The 16,559-nt window shown below is 38.2% G+C and overlaps 2 protein-coding genes across 6 annotated transcripts in view; one reads left to right on the top strand and one right to left on the bottom strand.

Annotated features, from left to right (window-relative positions):
• LOC106093483 (RYamide receptor) overlaps positions 1–16,559 on the bottom strand; it is an 814,074-nt gene that overhangs the window by 491,743 nt on the left and 305,772 nt on the right. For all 5 annotated transcript variants that reach the window (XM_059363997.1, XM_059363999.1, XM_059364000.1 and 2 more), the window contains exon 3: positions 9,206–9,263. The gene's annotated coding sequence lies outside the window, so the exon portion shown is untranslated. The remainder of the gene's footprint in view (positions 1–9,205; positions 9,264–16,559) is intronic.
• On the top strand, positions 15,336–16,491 carry LOC106086767 (phospholipase A1 VesT1.02). The gene is made up of 2 exons (XM_013251566.2): positions 15,336–15,421; positions 15,482–16,491. Exons 1-2 carry the CDS (start codon positions 15,379–15,381, stop codon positions 16,444–16,446), a joined length of 1,008 nt encoding a protein of 335 aa, XP_013107020.1. The 5' UTR covers positions 15,336–15,378; the 3' UTR covers positions 16,447–16,491.

The raw sequence follows: 16,559 nt of genomic DNA, 5'->3' as shown, positions 1-16,559 counted from the left end.
AGCGAAATTGGGTAATAAATAAAGCTTTTATGGCCTTCAGACCCTTTATCGGCAGATTGGTCTACAGGGTGGCTGATGAAAGCCGCTACCAAAAAAAATGTAATAACTTTTTTTCTATTTAATAATAATAATTTAATAATTAATTTAATTAATTAATTAATTAATTTAATTAATAATAATTTAATAATTAATTTAATAATTTAATTTAACATGAATAAAAGAAAAATGTATTCCATACACCGAAAAAAAAATGTAGCAATATTCATCATTGTAGCAATATTCATCAGCCACCCTGTATATGGCAGCTATATCTAAATATAATGCGATCAGAACCATATTTGAGTCGTATGTCGGAAGGCCTGAAACTATTCACTGTTTCAAATTTCAGCAAAATCGGATGAAAAATAAAGTTTTTATGGTCATCAGACCCTTTATCGGAAAATCGGTCTATATAGCAGCTATATCCAAATACGGTCCGATTTAGCCCGTTCAAGATCTTAACCAGCGTGTATTTAAAAGACGTATCTGTGCCAAATTTCAGCTCAATAACTCAATTTTTGAAGTCTGTAGAGTGATTGCAACACACGGACAGACACACGGATATCGTTAAATCGTCTTAAAATTTTACGACAATCCGAAATATATATACTTTGTAGGGTCGGAAATTGATATTTCGATGTGTTGCAAACGGAATGACTAAAGGAATATACCCCCTATCCTACGGTGGTGGTATAAAAACACAGTTTAATGCGGTTTGTGGGCTGTTGACATCATTGGACCGCACTTCTTCAATGATATTGCGAATCGGAACGTAACTGTGAATGGTGAGCGATACAGTGGGATGATATCCAACTTTTTATGTCCAAAATACAATAGCTTGACTTACTTGACATGTGCTTTCAACAAGACGGTGCCACATGCTACACAGCACGCTTAATAATGGACTAATTGAGAGGCGAGTTCGGTGAACATTTTATTTCACGTTTCGTGATCGGTCAATTGGGCAATGTTTTTTGGGCAATGTTTGCATGAAATAATCTTCAAACATTAAATTAAATGAACCGTGCTAACGATTCAAATAAAGATATTATGCACTTTTCTAAATTTGATGTGTATATTTTTTTGAAAAACTTTCTATAGGTCTAAAAAATTACCCGTTTTAGATGTATGTCTGCTATGTATTCATTATAACAAGTAACAAAGTGTATTTTTGTAACAACTTTCACCAGGGATCGTATTTTTCAAGTTCTTTCTTTATAGGCAGGCAAAGGATAATGAATGAAAATTGTCATGCTAGTGGAGCTACATCTATCAATGGACCGATTCGAACCATATATGTTTTTTGATGTTGGAGACTATAGTAGAAGTCATTGTACAAAATTTAAGAATAATCGGATAAGAATTATGCCCTATAGGTAAAACCGGGAGAACAGTTTATTTGGGAACTATGTCAGATTATGATTCGATTTAGGTCATACATAACACAGATGTTGGAATTCAAAGCAAACCACTTCATGCTATCTTTTAAGCTAAATTTGGTAATAATTGCGCCCTCTAGCGGCTCAAGAAGTCAAGCCCATGATCGGTTTATATGGGAGCTATATCAGATAATGAACCGATTTGGATCATACGTGGCACAGTAATTGGAAGTCATAACAAAACAATTCATGCGAAAGTTGCATGAAAAACCGCAAACGTTTTAAGAACCATGATTTACGTATCTGCTTTTGGAATGTTCGCACTCTCCCTATAGGGTGCACTGTACGCACTGGCGTATGTATTGGAAAAGTTGTTGTTGTAGCAGTGTGTTACACACTGAGGCGGCAGCCCTTGCCAATGAAGAAATCCATCAGGTCAATCTGGTACGTACAACCTGCTGCCATTGGATTGATATTGGAAAAGTAAAAGGCAGACAATATTGTCATACAAGCAGTTCGATGACTCGGGTAGGGCTTCACAACAACACCGAATGGTGACGCCCTATATTATAGCTGCCATGAGACGAGGCATGAATTTGGCTGTGGATTTGTGGGTAGTCGTAGAATGAAACCCCTTGTCTCCAGGTCCCGATGATATAACGGCTAAGTGGCAAACCATTGTCCACTCCATGAAAAATGCCGCCAAAATCCGTACTTGGGTGCAGGAAGCCTCGCCCAAAAATCCCATGGTACGATCAAGAGTGTCGGAATGCTACTGAAGTCAAGAAAGCGGAAAAAAGAGCTACCCTGCTATCAGTAGCAACGTGCCAGATGAAGGAGAGGGGGAAAAAACGTCTATTCCGCAGAAAGAAAAAATAAATGGAAAGACGTGAGAGGGAGCGAATTAAGATGTACAGGAAAAAAATAATTTTACTCAGTTGCTTGTGTCCGACAATGGCGGCGAATAGTATACCGCACAACCAATCCCTGATGATGATATAAAACGTTTACCTCCTAGTCAGAATGAGGTCCAAGTAGCAGGAGCCGACGAGTTACCCGCTGAACTATTTAAAACCGGGAGCGGCAGGCTGATAAGGAGTATGCATCAGCTTATCTGCTCGATCTGGCTAGAAAAACGCATACCCGATGATTGGAACCTCAGCGTACTACATCCCGCACATCGCATGCAAGATACTCTCGAGCGTACTGTGTGAAATATTAAAATATAAGCCAATGAGATAATTGTGCCCTATCAATGCGGCTTTAAGCCTGGTAAATTCAGGACTTTTTCAATATATGTATCATTTTATTGACCGATATGGACCGTACTTGTCACGGCCACCAACATTTCAGAAACAGAACATTCAGAGTTTCAAATTAGGAGATCAGTTTATATGGTAGGTAAATCAGGTTATCGACCGATTTAGACTATACTTGGCACTTAGAAGTGCCATACTTGGAAGTCATACCGAAACGACATATGCAAAATTTCAACCAAATTGGATACGAATTGCGCCCTTTAGAAGCCCAAGAAGTCTAAACGGGAGATCGGTTTATTTGGCAGCTATATCAAAACATGAACCTACCTGCCCATTTACAATCCACACCGACCTAAACTAATAAGAAGCATTTTTGCATAATTTAAAGCGCCCAGCTTTACTCCTTCGAAAGATCGACTTAAAATGTCTTGACGGTCAAGAATATAATAATTTATGGTGTCTTAGACGCATATTTCGAGGTGTTACAAACGGGTTGATGAAATTAATATTCGATCCATGATGCGCGCCTTTATTTGTTTAAAGTTTGCTTTTTGTTCGGAAATCTTGGTATGAAGAAAAATATTTAAATGTTTTGAAATTTAATTTTAAAATTTTGAGAACAGTCCTACCACATAATGTCCTTAAGTACCCATTTACATATATATGGTAAATAACACAACAATATTGTCCCATAATCAATTTGCTTCCGATTACTATTTATGCCAATTGATTTGATATTTAAAGCCCCTTAAAGCATATTTGCCACAAAAACGGCTACTTTGTGTCTCTATCTCACATACCTACTAGCATGTCATCTGTACATGACACCGATTGCAGTTCTACGGCCTGTGGCCATGAACATCACTTCCTGCAAAGACTTGGTTTTGCATGGAAAATAAAAGCTCAACGTGTCTTTAAAAATGGCACGCACACGTAGGCCAAAAAGGAAAGGGAACGGTTTACAAGCAATGAACGCAGGACACGTGCTAAATAAACATTTATGGAAATGTGTTGAAAATTAAAAAAAAAAAAAAAAACAAAAAAAAAAACACATTCATATCCTAGGGCGAGGATCAAAGCAGTTTAAAACTTAAATCATGAGGTCATGGAAAGGAGGATTGGGAACTAGCACTAAATAGGATGTGACATATTAAAACATTTATGATTCTGTAGCCTTGTGTAGAAGAATGTAACTGACAGAATTCCAACGAATAGGATTCTAAATGCGTTTTGTTTGTATTTTTAAATAAATTGTGGGATAAAATTTTAAAATGTACATACCTAGTACAGTCATCGGAAACAAAAGCCGAAATTAGCGGCTATAAAGTTCTGGCACTCACTGGTGAACTATTATACATTTTTCCAAAGAATATAAATAAGAAAAGGCGAAGGGCGGCCGAAGCCGACTATATAATACCCTGCATCACTTAGTCTACTACTTCATCTTTTTTACACATTGAAAGCATATTAGGCAAAAGTTATATGTAACATTATTCTATTGGGTTGCCCAAAAAGTAATTGCGGATTTTTTAAAAGAAAGTAAATACATTTTTAATAAAGCTTAGAATGAACTTTAATCAAATATACTTTTTTTACACTTTTTTTCGAAAGCAAGCTAACAGTAGCAGCTGATAACTGACAGAAGAAAGAATGCAATTACAGAGTCACAAGCTGTGAAAAAATTTGTCAACGCCGACTATATGAAAAATCCGCAACTACTTTTTGGGCAACCCAATAGTTATATTTACAACTAGAAGGCATTTCTGAAGCATGTTGTTACATCAGCCTGAAAGACACGCCACCCGTCCAGAAGTCTATGTGGCAGGCTAATTCCATGGAATTCAACAAAAAACCCTGTCCGGTGCCGCCATTCAGCTAGGATTCATCCTTGTGAACAGAGGGACCCAAATCTCCTTTCCCGGGAAGGCACCCTCCACCCCGCCACCGAATAAAAGTTGTCGTTCTAAGGAAGAGGCGTAATAGTAGAAAGGTTTCTGAGTGTAGGCTAAGCACACTCAGAAAATTTTTGTCTCCCCCCAGAATTTTTAAAACTACGTTTTTTTCCATAAAATGTTCAAATTGTTTTGCTCCCCAAAGGGGTTTAGCCCCACCATACAAATGAGCTGGTGACTATAATACGTCCCTGACTCCCTCAGTCTGTAGCCAGAACCAGGAAAAATGTTTGTTGAAGAGGAGCGGGAAAAATTTATTGGCATAGTAAGATCTCTGGGAGTGGGCTAAGCAGCCCCAGAAAATTTTAGCCTCCCCCATGATTTTGAAAACTACGTTGTTTTGGACAAAATGTTGAAATTGTTATGCTCCTCAAAGGGATTTCAAATCGCGCGCACGATTTTAAATTAAGCAAAAGATGTTCGTATGTATGGCTCCCTACTACGTTTATTCTAAATTTGTTTCATATGTAAACTTTAATTCCTGCATAGTTTTGGAATTTTATTACTTACATATTTCCCATATCTTCTTATATATAAAAATCAATTTGTGTTTGTTTGTTTGTTTGTGTGTTCCTTATAGACTCAGAAACGGCTGAACCGATTTTCTTGAAATTTTCACTAATGGTGCAAAATAATCTCGTGGTGGAAATAGGTGTTCTATTGTACATTTTTGATATCTGAAGGGGGAGCGGACCCTCCTCCTTACCCTAATTTTCAGAAACACCAGATCTGGAAGATGGGTGATGCGATTTAGGCGAAATTTTGTTTGCTCTCTTATAAAGGGTGATTTTTTTGAGGTTAGGATTTTCATGCATTAGTATTTGACAAATCACGTGGGATTTCAGACATGGTGTCAAAGAGAAAGATGCTCAGTATGCTTTGACATTTCATCATGAATAGACTTACTAACGAGCAACGCTTGCAAATCATTGAATTTTATTACCAAAATCAGTGTTCGGTTCGAAATGTGTTCAAATTTTGACAAATTTTGTTCAGCGATGAGGCTCATTTCTGGTTGAATGGCTACGTAAATAAGCAAAATTGCCGCATTTGGAGTGAAGAGCAACCAGAAGCCGTTCAAGAACTGCCCATGCATCCCGAAAAATGCACTGTTTGGTGTGGTTTGTACGCTGGTGGAATCATTGGACCGTATTTTTTCAAAGATGCTGTTGGACGCAACGTTACGGTGAATGAACACATTTCGAACCGAACACTGATTTTGGTAATAAAATTCAATGATTTGCAAGCGTTGCTCGTTAGTAAGTCTATTCATGATGAAATGTCAAAGCATACTGAGCATCTTTCTCTTTGACACCATGTCTGAAATCCCACGTGATCTGTCAAATACTAATGCATGAAAATCCTAACCTCAAAAAAATCACCCTTTAGTAACCTACAAGCTAAAATTTGGTATTCAAATTACTGATGGGGTACCAAGGGGGAGCGCCCCACCTCAAAACCTACCAAATATATATATATATATATATATATATATATACGTATCTGATATCAAATTGTGGGGCTGTCCATCCAAGAGAACATACCCCAAAAAAGAGAAATTTACGACCATAGCAATATGGGACTCAAATGAAACTTTGCAAGCACGAATCTGATATCAATGTTCGGAAAAAGTGTCTAGAGGGGCATCCCACCCCCATATCACCACCTAAATAGGAAGTATTTGCTGACCATTGCAATATGAGACTCAAATAAGAGGTATTTTAGAGAAGAGCACGAATCTGATATATATTTTCAAAGCCAAGTCACTGAGAGGCCGCCCCATCCCCCAAAACACCCCCACACCTGTCATGTTTGCCGACTATGGAAAATGGAGCTCAAGTCAAGGGTATTTGGGAGTAGACCATGAATCTGATATCAACATTCGGGACCAACTCTCTAGGGGACGTCCCAACATCATTATAACCCCCAAGTAGGACGTATTTGCTCACCAAGACAATTTGGGGTTTCAAGACAGTGGAGCTCGATATTCATAGTTTTTAGGGCCCATACCCCAAACCGGACGTATTTGCTGGCTTTTTCAGTAAAGGGTTCAAGTGTATGGTATTTGGGATTAGAAAACTAATTTGATATCCAATTTTGGGGCCAATGGCAATATGGGGTTCAAATATATGAGAATAGAGCACAATCAGTAATTTTTTACTGACCATCGTAAATAATAAAGATATTTGGGAGTAGAATACGAATCCAAACTGAGGACCATGTATTTAGGGCATCACCCCTTTCCCAAAACACCCTCAAAGGGCAAAAACTTTTCGACCATGCCAATATATGGCTCAAATGAAAGGTATTTGAGATTAGGAAACGAATTTGATAACCTATTTTGGGGTCATGTGTTTGGGGAACACCTCATCCTGTAAACTCCCCTTAAACCAATGGTAATATGGGGTTTAAATAAATGGTATTTGAGAGAAGAGCACAATGCTGATATATTTTCAGGGCCAAGAATCTGGTTGATCACCTCTCCCCCGAAAAAAACACTAAATCAGACATCATGAGAATATCGGGCTGAAATGAAGTATTTTAAGAATGGAGTACCAATAGAGATCATATGGGATTCAGATAAAGGCGTTTATATTGTTAAACTGTTAGTCAAGTTAGCATGGTATTTCACTAAAAGATTTTTAATTGTTGAAAATAAATATTCCAAGGAAACTTTTGTTCCATATAAAGTAAAAAAAGGCGCAGCGGAGCGTGCTCGGGTCAGCTAGTATGATATAAAAAATGTAGTTCAGTGTACATTACAACTGTGAATTTGAATAAAATGAATATTAACAATTAAAAACACATTAAGTTAGGCCGGGCTGAATTTTGGTTTTTTTCTAATTTTTGCCATTTGAAAACAGCGGAAAAAGTATGCTGTTTTAGCAAAAAATTACTGCTTTCACATTTTCAGCAGTCTTTCTGCGTTTACAACAAACATTTTTGCTGTTTGTAATGACAAATTTCAAACAAAAAAATGATTGTGACAAAAATGGTTGTGTACCACTCAGAATTGTCTGTTCTGCGTTGTTCTAGTGGTACGATTGCGACATGTCTAGTTTTTCGAAAAAACAGGCGATCATTTGCTAGGAAGTGCTTCGTGTTCGAGCATATCTTATTGGATTTGGCTCATCTTGAAACACTCATACAGTCGACTGCTGTTTACTTACGGGGTCATACGCGTAAATCCACGATCCATCACCTGTCACGATGTCATTGACGTGTATCGAAGCACCATGATCGTATTTTTGGAGCATTTCTTTCGACCAATCGACACGAGCCTTTTCTTGAGCGGTTGACAAATTTCGTGAGATCCAACTGGAACAAATTTTTTTTGACGGTCAAATGTTCATGCAATATTGAATGTATGCTGGTCCCACTAACACCTTAGGTTGTCTCAATTTCACGATAGGTCACATTACGATCTTGCAATATCAGTAGGCCCACAGCATCACTGGTTTTTGGAACAACAATTGATTTTGAACGACCTTCACGATATTCATCTTGGAAGAATTACGACCTCGGTTGAATTCACCATACCATCGATAAACACTGGCCCTTGATGGAGCTTCATCGCAAAAAATTTAATAAAGTTCATCGATGCACTGTTGTTGAGTTAATCCACGTTGAAAGTTGTAAAAAATAATCCCACGAAAATATTCACGATTTAATACCATTTTTTGGGCGATATGAATCTTTTAATTTACTGTAAACACCATAAATAAGGCTCGTATACCAAACCGGTCTGAGTACGTATAACCTCACTGTTCACTTTTGGTTGAATATCGGTTTTTTTTGGCAGCTATTTCCAAATATAGACCGATCTGAACCAGGACACGAATGTCGAAAAGTGTAATATAAATTACTCTGTCAAATTTCAAACCGGACTATATGGCAGCTATATCCAAATCTTAACGCATTTGAGCCAAATTGAAAGAAGATTTGAGGGGAATAACACAACTCACTGTCCCAAATTTCAGCAGAATTGGACAACAAATGCACTTTTATGGGCCCAAGACCTTAAATCGATAGATCAGTCCATATGCAAGCTATATCTAAATCTGGACCGATCTGAGACAAACTGAAGAAAGATTTTAAGTGACCTAACACAATTCGCAGTCCCAAATTTGAGCAAAAACGGTCTATATGAAATCGAACTTATGGACAAAAAAAAATTTGTGCAAAGTTTCAGCTCATTATCTCTATTTTTAAAGACTTAATCGTGATTTCAACAGACGGACACGGATAGATCGTCTTAGATTTTTACGACGATCAAGAATATATATACTTTATAGGGTCGGAAATGGATATTTCGATGTGTTGCAAACGGAATGACAAAATAAATATTCCCCCATTCTTCGGCGGTGGGTATAAAAACACGTTTTTTAAGTTTCTTTGTCGGAATGGAGCTGTTTTTAGATTAAAAACAAAAATATGGTTACTTCGCTTCGCCCCAAATCCCTGCCTAGGACATATAAAAAAAATGGTTAATTCGAATCAGTGATTAACTCACAGCCTACCTGTATTTAAACCAATGGGCATGACTCTTAGACATTGAATTCTAAAATATACTCACTTTTACGCTGGTATATTTGGATAGAAATTGATAGAATGATCGATTTTTGATTATATTCCTGAAACGAAAAAAATATGTATGATTGTTTGAGTTGTTTTATTAATATTTTCTTTGGCAGCCTGAAAATCGTAAATTATATTGAGAACTGTTATTCGGGCAGACATGGCTGCTGTGTTAGTGAACAAAAGACTATCAAACTTTTTTCATATAAAAACTGGCCGGAAAACCTATCTTTGCTCAAAGTTTGTTGTTTTATCACACAAAATTAAGATTGTTGAAGCCTTTCATAAACATGGCGCTCAAATCAATATACATATGTTCACTTCGCGATTTTTTTGGTTAACATTATTGACCAAATATGTCCCCAATAGAAAGAATTGTGAGCAGGTTTCCCTTTAGCTCCTTTTCCGAGTAACCCCATCATAAATGAATCAGCAGACATGTTTAGCAAACAACAGACTTCCAGCAGTCAGCCTGCTACTCTAAAATTCTACATTTGTGAAAATGTCATCAGAATCGACTAACCCGATTCAACACGATAAGTTTTCTATGTGGGTTCTCCATTACTATGTTTGGTTTAAGCGGCAGTCTCGCATCATACTCATTTAGAACTTTTCGTACATTGTGACACCACAAGAACAGGAGAAGGAATGTGCTCTCTAGTTCCTGCCGTTGAAACAACCAATATCTCTTTAAAAACCCAAAAACCTGCGAATGTTCACATCCGCTATATCAGACAAGTTCTCAAAGAAATGAGAACTCCTTCTGACTGCCAGTGCAGGACACACGCACAGCAGGTGTTCTATAGTCTCTTCCTCTTCGGAGTCCTCAAAGATACTACACATGTCGTTACTTGCAACCTTCAGTTTGTTAGCATGTTTACCGATAAGAGAGTGAGCTGTCATGATGGACATAATGACTGGGGCATCTGTTGTAGCCAACGACAGTAAAGCGGTATACCTCTTCAAGTCTAGATTGGGCCACATAATTTTTCAGTGTTCACAACCCCCACTATATGACAACACGTTCTGTCATTTGTTACCCTTTGGACCTGACCCTTAGATTCACAACAGAGGTCGCAGCAATCTGTCTAGCCACAACGATGTGTTTCTATGAAGGTCTTTAGAGTCTTCAGCAATAAGGATGACAGACTAATAGGATAAAAATCTTTCGACTTCGTGTCGAAATTCGACCTATCCGAACTTATTGTCTTTTTACTTGTTTTAATTGAAAATTTTATTGAAAGTTGTTTTTTCACTTCCAATTAAATAATTAGTTCTTTCAATATTTTTTTTTTATTGCATCGGAACTTTTTTTTTAGCTTTCAAATATGATCTAAAACCATTAAACTGTTTAATATTTCGAGTCCTATCGAAAAAGCAATCCGCTCGAAATTTTGTACAATACTTTCTTCAGCATCGATCTATTTATAACATATTCCAGATAATTTTTTTTCTGCACGGGTTACTTCCCCAGTACATGTTATTCATAAATTTGCTGTTATAACAATATATAACTGTTAGTATACGTCAGTAGCTAGACCTTACGAGCCTCGCTCTACTTTTTATTTTATAATTTTAACTTCAAATTCGTGTTCCAGGTTGCATCGAAATCGAGGATGGGCCCTATACAGCGCACTTTCCGCAAAAGTTTAAATATACCATTTGTATATTTTTAAGGTTTTCAATCAGTTTTTTAATTGATCCAATTAAAAAATTAATTGTTGACTTTAAGATGTCAACAATTTGTATACTCATCACCAAAGGATGGGGTATATTCATTTTGTCATTCCGTTTGCTACACATATTCAACACGATATTCTTGATCAGCGTAAACATCTAAGACGATCTAGTCATGTCCGTCCGTCTGTCTGTTGAAATCATCTAAAAATAGAGATATTGAGCTGAAACTTTGCACAGATTCTTTTTTTGTCCATAAGCAGGTGAAGTTTTAAGATGGGTTATATCGGATTATATCTTGATATAGCCCCCACATAGACCGATCTGCCGATTTTGGGTCTAAGGCCCATAAAAGCCACATTTATTATCCGATTTTGCTGAAATTTAGGACAGTGAGTTGGGTTAGGCCAGCCAACATCTTTTTCCTAATTGATCCAGGTTTGGATATAGCTGTCATTTAGACCGGTCTCTCGATTTGGGGCCTATAAAAGGCGCATTTATTGTCCGCTTTCGTCGAAATTTTGGACAGTTAGTTGTGTTAGGCCGTTCGACAACTTTCTGCAATTTGGCTAAGATGGGTTCAGATTTGGATATAGCTGCCATATAGACCGATCTCTCGATTTAAGGTTTTGGGCCCACAAAGGCGCATTTATTTTCCGATTTCGCTGAAAATTTACACAGTGGCTTATGTTGGGCTTTTTGACATCCGTGTCGTATATGGTTTAGATCGGTCTATATTTGGATATGGCTACCAAAAAGATCAATATTTTGTTCTACAAAATTGAACAATGACTTGTACTTATTAGGCCTCTCAATATCTGTGTCGAATTTGGTCGAGATCTGACCATAAATATCTGGCATAAATTAGGCATTTTTAACCGGACTATAACGAAATGTGGTTTACATAAATACCCAAGGTAGTGGGTATGCAAAGTTCGACCCTGCCGAACTTAACGCCTTTTTATTTGTTTTAATTGATTCAATGAAATTTTTTTTTAAACCACAAATTTCTAATCTATTTTTTTGATCAATTAAACAATTAAAAGAAATTTAAAAAATTTTCTCAATAATTTTTGTGATTCAATATAAAATTATTTTGATTTAATATATAATTTTTTTAATCGCCTTTTTCAACATTTTCGTGATTGAAGCAGTTTGAATTAAAAAACAAGTAAAAGCGTTCTAAGTTCGGCCGGGCCGAATCTTACATACCCTCCACCATGGATCGCGTTTATCGATTTCTTTTCCCGGCATCTCTTCTTAGGCAAAACAGGATAAAAGAAAAAAAAATTGCTCTGCTAATAGAGCGATATTAAGATATTGTCCGGTTTGGACCACAATTAAATTATATGTTGGAGACCTGTGCAAAATGTCAGCCAATTCGAATAAGAATTGCGCCCTTTGGGGGCTCATGAAGTAAAATAGAGGAATCGATTTATATGGGAACTATATCGGGCTATAGACCGATTCACACTATAATAAACACGTATGTTGATGGTAATGAGATAATCCGTCGTACAGAATTTCAGGCAAATCGGATAATAATTGCGACCTCTATGGCAACTATATCACACAGTTGTTGAAAGTAAGAATAAAACACGTCTTGCAAAATTTCAGCCAAATCGGATAGGATTTGCGCCCTCTAGAAGCTCAAGAAGTCAAGTCCCCAGATCTGTTTATATGACAGCTATATCAGGTTATGAACCGATTTGAACCATACTTGGCACAGTTGTTGGATATCATAACAAAACACGTCGTGCAAAATTTCAGTCAAATCGGATAAGAATTGCGCACGCTAGAGGCTCAAGAAGTCAAGACCCAAGATCGGATTATATGGCAGCTATATCAGGTTATGAACCTATTTTAGCCAAAATTTCATCCCAATCGGATAAGAATTGCGCACTCTAGAGGCTCAAGAAGTCAAGACCCAAAATCGGTTTTTATGGCAGCTATACCAAGACATGGACTGATATGGCCCATTTACAATTCCAACCAACCTACACTAATAAGAAGCATTTGCGCAAAATTTCAAGCGGCTAGCTTTACTCCTTCGGAAGTTAGCGTGCTTTCGACAGACAGACGGACGGGCGGACATGGCTAGATCAAGAATATATATACTTTATGGGGTCTCAGACGAATATAACGAGTAGTTACAAACAGAATGACGGTATAATTAATTGAATCAGTTAATTTCGTGATTGAAACCGACTGTTTTTTTCTGTGTAGATGCTTCTGTCGAAGTACATTTTGAGTACCGTCCTTCCCGGCTGATGCACACCTCGAGCCCAATCCAACCGGATGACCCATCCACACACGGCTTGTCGGGACCCGTTTTGATGCCTTCCCCTCCTGTTTTGATCGTATTAGAGGGAATTTAAGCCTCCTGCAATCCGCCATATATTAAAGATGCGGTCTTGTCCTAAGACAAGTGTTCAGCTATAACTGCTGAATTATTTTCCGATTCCCCAAACCAACCGCTTCTTTACACCTTCAGCCGGAGTTTAGTACTAATACTGCATGTTTCTGGTGGCCATCAACCTCTTCCAACCTAAAGATCTTCCAGCTGGAAGAAAAATTTACCTTTTTTACTAAATCCAGTGCTGCGACTGGTTAGCACAATCTTTTTTAGGGCGGAACGTTTCAATTGAACGTTGATCCCCAAAAGCAGTTAATTAGTATCGGCCCCGATACAGTACATTGACTATCCAACTCCAATTGTTCTTATGTATGCAGCCCTGTTGTCTCCCCTTGCGACAGCTACAATCAACAAGCTGTTATTATTGAGATTAGCAAAGGTTCTACGACCCATATTGCTGTTCTTGGCGTTAGTACTTTTTGAGATGGAATGCGGTCCAGGTGACCACAGCCTTTTGGCTGGCTTCTGTACTGTTGTCGAATCTAGACATATAGACTTTGGGGTAGCCTGAACAGCGAATCTCCTAGCATAGTTAAGGCACCCTCTCTCCTTATCGGTGAGAGTGTTAGGATCATTCGCACAAAGTCTCTCAATAAACCTGTAATGGGCCTTTTTTTAATAAAAACCTTTAAATTGCGCATTGGTTTGCCAGAAAAGGCCGATGGTCTGGCAAATTATTGGCATGCGAAGATGAAATTGGTTCAGTCTTGTCCTCAAGAATTGAAACAGGTGCCGTTCCACTGGAAGCAGACTCAGATCATAAACCACCTAATCGATAGCACTAACGTAGCTGTCATTGAGTGACATCAAATTTTTTCCGAAAATAACTTTCAATAATGAGTAATAGAATACTCTTGCGGAACAAAATAACAAAACGTCCACTTCAATCAAAAGAATTCAAAAAGAATCCATATTTACTAAATTAGCTGGCTATCAGAAAACGTTTGTTCCACTAGCCGAACATATAATAGATACCTAGTTTGAAGATGTCTTTCTCAACACGATCTCTTAACCATGTCGCTTGCGGTTTTCAATTTTTCAGATGACAATTCATCGACTCCTACTGCCTTGTTGTTCTTTAGCCGGGTTATTGCTAAATAACCGCCTACTCATTATGAGTAGGCGGTATATGTACATTATATACTTGTGATATCCAAGTACTTCATTTCCCATGGAGGGGGCGATGTTTTGCCGCCTTATGTATCATACGGTTAAGGTGTGCTTTATTTAATCAAATAGAGTATGCCGTTGCCATCTTTTGTGTTTGCAGCTTTCCCAGCCTGATACTGCCCCAACGCTATTTGTTTTTCGATAGCTTAGACGGTTGCTTACCCTTTCTGCAACAAGGTAAAACTGCCTTTTTATTAGCCGCAATCCATTATTGGACATAATCTCGTGAAGGCTAAACTTTAGACAGTTGGACAAGAGATATTCTACCTTCCTATCTTGGTATTTATATATACTAGCAAAATTTTGATGACAAATTTCGTAACATCGTGTATGTGGCAGCATATAAAATAAAGGATATACCTATCCTTGGTCACTTCGTCTCTCTCTTCTCTCGGGGCCTGGGCATAGATAAGAAAACTAACCAACGTGGATAGTGAAATTCAAGTAGAGAAATTTCATCTATCCAATTTCGCCCTGCGAAGATGATGCTTTTATACCGAATGGTCTTATTACCATCTTAGCTTTTATAACCTTGCCGGCAATGTCATTCGCGAGGAATGAAATGGAAATTTAACGAACAAAAAATATTGCTTTAATTCTTATTATTGATTAGAACCAAATTTAGCACTTGAGATGTTTTAAATTGTTCGGGTACTTCAAATTAAACTGATAATATATGACAATATCTAGCTTTAAAGCAATTTTTGCTTGCGCAGATACTTGAATTTACACAAATCTCCGATCGAAATGATAGTAGACAAAAATTGTTTTGTTTTGTTTAGTTGGCTGATAGTGGTCAAAATCGGTGAAAATGGAAATATTAAAGTGTGACCCTATGAGATAAGAGTACCCCTACCACTGGACATTCAATAAAAGCCGATGGTCTCTGGCACAAATGAACAGTCAAAATGAAGTTGACAATTGCATTGTTGTTCGCCTTAGCAGCTGTGGGTATGTCGACATACGGAGCAATATTGGACGGATTGTGAACTAACCAACGTTTATTTACAGCTTTCGCCGGCACCAGCGTAGATTTCTCATCTGACAAGGGTTGGATGGTGCCTCAAATCGATGGCACCTTCAAATGGATGAGTCGGGAACAGTATGAGACGGAGATGTCCTCTATTGAACCCCGTGCCATAACAGTAAAGTTCTATTTGTACACCAAGTCCAACCCTTCATCGCCCCAACTGATTAATGTGAACGATGCCAATGCCCTGAGTAAATCCTATTTCAACAAGAACAATCCCACCCGTTTCGTGATCCATGGCTGGCAAAACAACTATCAATCGGACGTGAATATTGATGTTCGTTCAGCTTTGTTGGCTACTGGCTCCTACAATGTGTTCTGTGTTGACTGGAGCTCTGCTGCCGAAACCCTTAACTACGCCAGTGCCCGCTACGATGTGCCCACCGTTGGCCAGATGGTTGCCAATTTCATAGATTTTCTCAACTCGAGCGGAGGCATGTCATTCACCACTCTCAACCTTATTGGTCACAGCTTGGGTGCTCATGTATCGGGTTATGCAGGAAAATTGGTCAAGAGGGGTCGTGTTCACACTATCTATGGTTTGGATCCTGCTCTGCCTCTCTTCAGTTACTCGGATTGCGCCAAGCGCCTGTGCACCAGTGATGCCAACTATGTCGAATCGATCCAGACCAATGGCGGCAACTTGGGCTTCTTGGAACCCATTGGTAAGGGTGCCTTCTACCCCAATGGCGGAAAAACTCAACCTGGTTGCGGCATTGACCTCACTGGTAGTTGCTCCCACGGCCGTGCCTATATTTACTATTCCGAAGCTGTACGTAAGAACGACTTCCCTTGCATGAAGTGTGGCACTTACAACTCCGCCGTTAACAAGGATTGTGGTGCAACTTATAGCTCCGTTCGCATGGGATCCCCTTCGAATTATGGAACTAGTGGTTATTTCTATGTACCTGTCAAAAGCAGTGCTCCTTATGGTATGGGTTCATAAGAAGTTATTATAAAATAAAGTCAAATGCCAGTTTACAGTTTTAAAGCATGTCTTGAAATTATGGGTTTAAGCCCAAGCATAATTCTTGGTTCATTACCAATCAGAATATGTTT

Source organism: Stomoxys calcitrans, chromosome 2, assembly GCF_963082655.1.
Source record: "Stomoxys calcitrans chromosome 2, idStoCalc2.1, whole genome shotgun sequence".
In the NCBI taxonomy this organism is placed as follows: Eukaryota; Metazoa; Arthropoda; class Insecta; order Diptera; family Muscidae; genus Stomoxys; species Stomoxys calcitrans.
Note: the sequence above shows the minus strand (reverse complement) of the source record. Positions and strands in the feature narration are given on the sequence as shown.

What these genes read in the sequence shown, in the direction of transcription:
- LOC106086767 (XM_013251566.2), top strand. Translation starts at nt 15,379, where the DNA reads ATGAAGTTGACAATTGCATTGTTGTTCGCCTTAGCAGCTGTGG. An exon ending in GTTCGCCTTAGCAGCTGTGG is followed by an intron (nt 15,422 to 15,481) that starts GTATGTCGACAT and finishes GTTTATTTACAG; the next exon opens with CTTTCGCCGGCACCAGCGTA.